We start from the raw sequence: 4,985 nt of genomic DNA on the forward strand, positions 1-4,985 counted from the left end.
CTGCAAAAGGAATGGAGACGATGGTATATGTTTTCTTTTTTATTTAATAAATTCAAAGTTTCAAAAAAGTCAAGATTTATAAAATATAGATTGGCAAAGGAAGGACAATTTTCCTATATGTCATATAATAATAACCAAAGACCAAAAAGTTGGAAACTAAGAATTTTTAGTAAACGAGAAGCAATAAAAGTTATATACTCAGATTGTCAAGCCAAAATCATCGAAAGCAGACTGTAAAATATCTTCTATAAAATTTTGCTAACAGAAAAGCAACAAATTTGATGTATGATCTATCGTATTTAATATCGGCAGAATTGCGATAAGAATCGCATAAAACTAATAAATTTTGATAAGATTTATAATAAAATTTGCTGTTTCGCGTTTAAATAATTTTAAATAAATTACTATAATAGAGTAATAAAACCATTCACTATACTTTAATAGATACAAATCAAACGAAAATATTATATTAATAACTTGATGCGAATTTAAATAATTAAAAGGAACAATTAATCTCGATTTCGTTATCCTGATCATTATATCATATCTGCACAAATTTAATACGGGTGCAATTAATGCCTATCTGTTTCAATATCCTGATCGAATCTGTTATTGAACCGCCGGCATACTGCTAACATTCTGCATGCTTAGTGGATAACAGCAACTAGTTTCATGCTCTTTACGGTTCGCTGGTCAACGATGCCCGATGTGAACACGCCAAGGAAAACCAACTCCACCCACGAGATGCTGAGCACTATATGTGGCATTACGCTGCTCTCTTCCGTTTGCGCGATTCAAGTTGTTCAAGTTGCAAAAGGATTTCAAAGAAATACTCATGGCATAAAGTAAAGTTGCAAGAATGTATTATTTTACTAATACTATACTATCAGTGATAGAATACTGATATTTTATTAAAACAAGGCCCAATAAAAGGAATCATGCAGCCTATAATAGTTGGTTAACATACGTAGTCGACAATAACAACAGCGCCGTAGTAATTACATAGAATTGCATATCATTAGCTAGATACCAACTCCAACTCATGCACTGTAATGGAATACAAATTTTAGAAATGTTTTATGCGTCTCCAAGTATAATTTTAAATTGATCTTATCAAACGTGTTCGTACCATTGTATCCATTCCAAAGAAATTATTTATGTACAGAAGATTTCTCCACCAATATTTCGCACAAGTTTCGTGTGACTTTTCGTAGATGTAAAATTGCGATGTTTTAACGAACCAAGCCGAGCTTAATTGCGCTATTCCTAACATAATCATGTAAGCCGGTGTCAGCCTTAAAAAGAAAAATTTTATTACAGCCGCGTGTAAAAAAAGAAAGTTATTATTTAGTTTACATCAAAATCAATATTCAAATTTCTTTGTAACATAAGTATTCTTTTATTTTGTTTATTACTGCAATAATTTTATTTTGTTGTTTGTATTGTTTTCTATGTTCTTCAAACACATCACAATAATAAATACTTACCGAATAAATCTTTTTATCAGATGAATAAAGAATTCAATTAATTTTTCTCCGCAAAAAATCGGTTTTAGTACTTGGTTCGTCGTATTTCGCAAATACATATAAGTCACTAAACATCCGCTTAAAAGAAAAAAAATATCAACTGCTATTAATCCAATGTCGAATAAGTAAATATAACTCTCAATGTATCTCCACAACCATACTTTATTGTCTGTAAACATAAAGAAATTTTGGTTATGCGTATTAAACAATAAAAGAACAAAGCCAAAAATATTTATTTTACAAATTTATTATAAATTACTTGCCAAGAGAATTCAATGTAAAATGTAGACTATGTATTATGATTATCGAACACATGCTTAGAAATTTTAAGCCGTGAATGACGGGTATTGTGCCGGCGTCTAATTTTGTGCTAAATATTTTTCCCGTATTTGTGTAAGCGGAGAAACATATTAATATTTCTCCAATTTTACTTTTCCGATATGAAGACAAATTTATTTTCATTCCTATTTCTTTGGACACGTTTTCCACACCTAAATCATAATTCGATGTCTTTATGGTAATAATACAAAAATGCTTTAATTAAGTATAAGATCAATATTAAACAAGAGGGAATTCTATACACACGAATAAGCCATATGTAGCACAAGATGTAGCTACAAAATATTTTATAATTAATTATTAATTACTTAAAGTAATAGCTGATTGCGAATTGTTAATAATTTTAACACTGAAGTCGAAGACTTGATTTGTAGAAAATTGTAGCTAATAAAAACAGTAAATAATCTGTTGTAATGGAAATTATTTCTATAAGTTTTAGATATGACACTTACCATTACCAGTTTTATTCATCTCATTTTTCTTTTCACGTTTTTGATATGTAAATATATCATATATTGTTCCGATTGATGTCATGAGAAACGAAAACCCTAAGCCAACACTGCAAATAGAATATTTCTTGGTTGATTCTTTTATATTCTTTCGGAGGATTAAGATTAAAATTACTTATAATAATAGATTAATCTTTTCTGTTATAATATATTATTGTTGTGCATGTATATTGTGGAGTAATTACAATTTATATATTTCTTGAGACGTACCAGATGAAACGTAACACACTATTGGGTTGCCTTTTGTTATTATTTAGATCTTTAACCTCGATTAGCTGAAAGTCCGCGGAGTAGAGATCATCAAAGATAACTCTGTCACGAAATATTCTTTCCAAAATAAAGCTCAAATTATTTATAGTGCACGATGCTGGTAAACAGAGTCCGAGCGTAATCACATTCTAAGATATAACTTTCTGTATATATTTAAATGTCGAACGCATCCTTTATCACATAAAGATTTTATATACTTACCTCTCTCTCTCTCTCTCTCTCGTTAAACATATTTATGTGATAATGAATAGTACTGTTGTGTCTAAAATGAACTACAAAATAATTCATTTGGAAAAGTGGAAATTCCTTTCGCGGATCGCGATAATGCATGTTATTTAATATTTTCTGCTGTGAGATCTGTAAAGGAACCGTATTCATCGTATCAAGACACTGACTACGACTGCCCAGACAATAATTATTTCCGTAAAGGAAACCCGGTTCAAAGCTACCACTGGAATCTAATACTAAAAATAAAATAAAAATTACAATGTTACTACTTATGCAAAGACAATAAATGACTAATTTTTACTTATTATTTATTAATTAATCATTCATTGTTTACATTAATTATGCAAAACAATATAAGAATATACGAGGGTAGTTCGATAAGTCAGTGACTTTGAAATAAAAGAATTTTCTTTTTACACAAAATTCAATTTACTTTTTAACATAGTCTCCTTTTAGCTCGATACACTTTGCCCAACGGTTTTCCAACTTCTTTAAGCCTTCAAAAAAATACGATTTCTCAAACTCTGCAAAATAGGCGTTTGTTTTAGCGTTTGTCTCCTCGTTCACTTGATGTGAACCGTTCCATGCGACGGAGCGTAGTCCCCATAATTATTTTTTAGCTTTGCTTCAGCTCCCTTAATGGTTTTTCCCCGTAAAAAGTAGTGTTTTATCAGCACGCAAAATTCATTTTTTTCATTGTAGCAAAGAAACACAAACTTATCTGCTTTCAAACACGGTCAAATTTCTATTTGACAGAGCTACTTGAAATTTTGTGTGTATACTTAAATAAGATAGGCAAATTTCAAAAATGAAAATAAACTGTGATTTGAGCGCCATATCTTGTCAAAGTCACTGACATATCAAACTCCCCTCGTAATCTTTATATGTTTAATCATGTGTGAACGTGTATGCTTGCGTGTGTTTGTGTGAGAAAGAATGAGAGAGGGATTGAGAGGGATCGAGAGAATAAGGAACGATTATAGATTAGATTTTTTGTAGGGACACTTGAATAACTGAAGCTTGTAAAACGATTTTTCGAGAAATTTTCCAGATTGTAAGATCAAAATTCATTTTTGTATACATATATATAATAGAAGATATTCGGTTTTAATAACACCTTAAATAAAGAATATACAATACAATAAGCACAAATGCGATATCTTAATTTATTACACTAATATTTTCATAAATATTATTATTTATTTAAGATTAAACGATATTAATTAATATATTTAATTTAAATGGAATTGTATAATTGATCAATATAAATATGCTATACAGGCTAAAGATGGGTGGTATGTCTTTTTTACTAGCTGTCTAGATTTTAGATTGGAGTAAATGGAGTTAATAGCGATTCAGTCATAATTTAAAATTTTACGTACCTTTCAAGCTCCACAGTATTCGTTGATTGACAGCGTCTCGAAAATTTTTCAACTCCTTTCCGCATGACGTTGAGTTCAGAAGATCAGCTTTCGAAGCAATGGCATAAGCAGGCAATGCCTGAATATGAGCACTATTAAATTCTTGAGTATGTGCAGAGACGCAGAATAACGCAGCTAAGTTCGTACAGATGCAGAGAATAAACGCAATTTGCCGTTGCACCATTGTTACAATGGGTGTTCACGTTTTATAACCGCTCTCTAGAAACGTTTCTCATGAGTAAAAATGTCCATTCGAAAAACGTTCGATGGAACGTTTCTTTTCCGATAAAATAACGTTTAAAAAACTATTATAGAAACGTTTTCTTTTAATGATAAAGACATTTTAGATAAAGACATTTAAAATTCCTACTTTTCACCATGTCTTTTGACCGTGTTTATGACGTCTTTGAGACATGCGTGAGAATGTTCTAGAAGCTATATGCATATACCATCTATGACGTCTATTCTTTTTCGAAGAAATCCCTGAACTGGTGCACATTCGTGCAATAAGTTAAAATGAAACAAAAATTATACTTGTCTCACTCTAACTTAATTGCATTACTGATGTGCACCAGTTCAGGAAGTTCTTCAAAACTTGATCGTATAATAAAATAAAACACAAAATTGTGATTTTTTGCTTCACAGAATATACGTAATGTCCCGCTATCGCAAAAATTATTTTTAATATTCAC

The 4,985-nt window shown here is 30.5% G+C and overlaps 1 protein-coding gene across 1 annotated transcript; it reads right to left on the bottom strand.

The window, feature by feature from the left end:
- Positions 1-1,781: 1,781 nt before the first annotated feature.
- On the bottom strand, positions 1,782-4,509 carry LOC139784010 (nose resistant to fluoxetine protein 6-like). The gene is made up of 5 exons (XM_071723182.1): positions 4,255-4,509; positions 2,846-3,108; positions 2,585-2,772; positions 2,318-2,424; positions 1,782-2,017 (listed from the first exon to the last, which is right to left on the bottom strand). Exons 1-5 carry the CDS (start codon positions 4,475-4,477, stop codon positions 1,782-1,784), a joined length of 1,017 nt encoding a protein of 338 aa, XP_071579283.1. The 5' UTR covers positions 4,478-4,509.
- Between the last annotated feature and the right edge of the window lie 476 nt (positions 4,510-4,985).

This window comes from Temnothorax nylanderi, unplaced genomic scaffold (assembly GCF_030848795.1).
Source record: "Temnothorax nylanderi isolate EJ_2023f unplaced genomic scaffold, tnyl_v1.0 TNYL_tig0571_pilon, whole genome shotgun sequence".
NCBI lineage: Eukaryota > Metazoa > Arthropoda > Insecta > Hymenoptera > Formicidae > Temnothorax > Temnothorax nylanderi.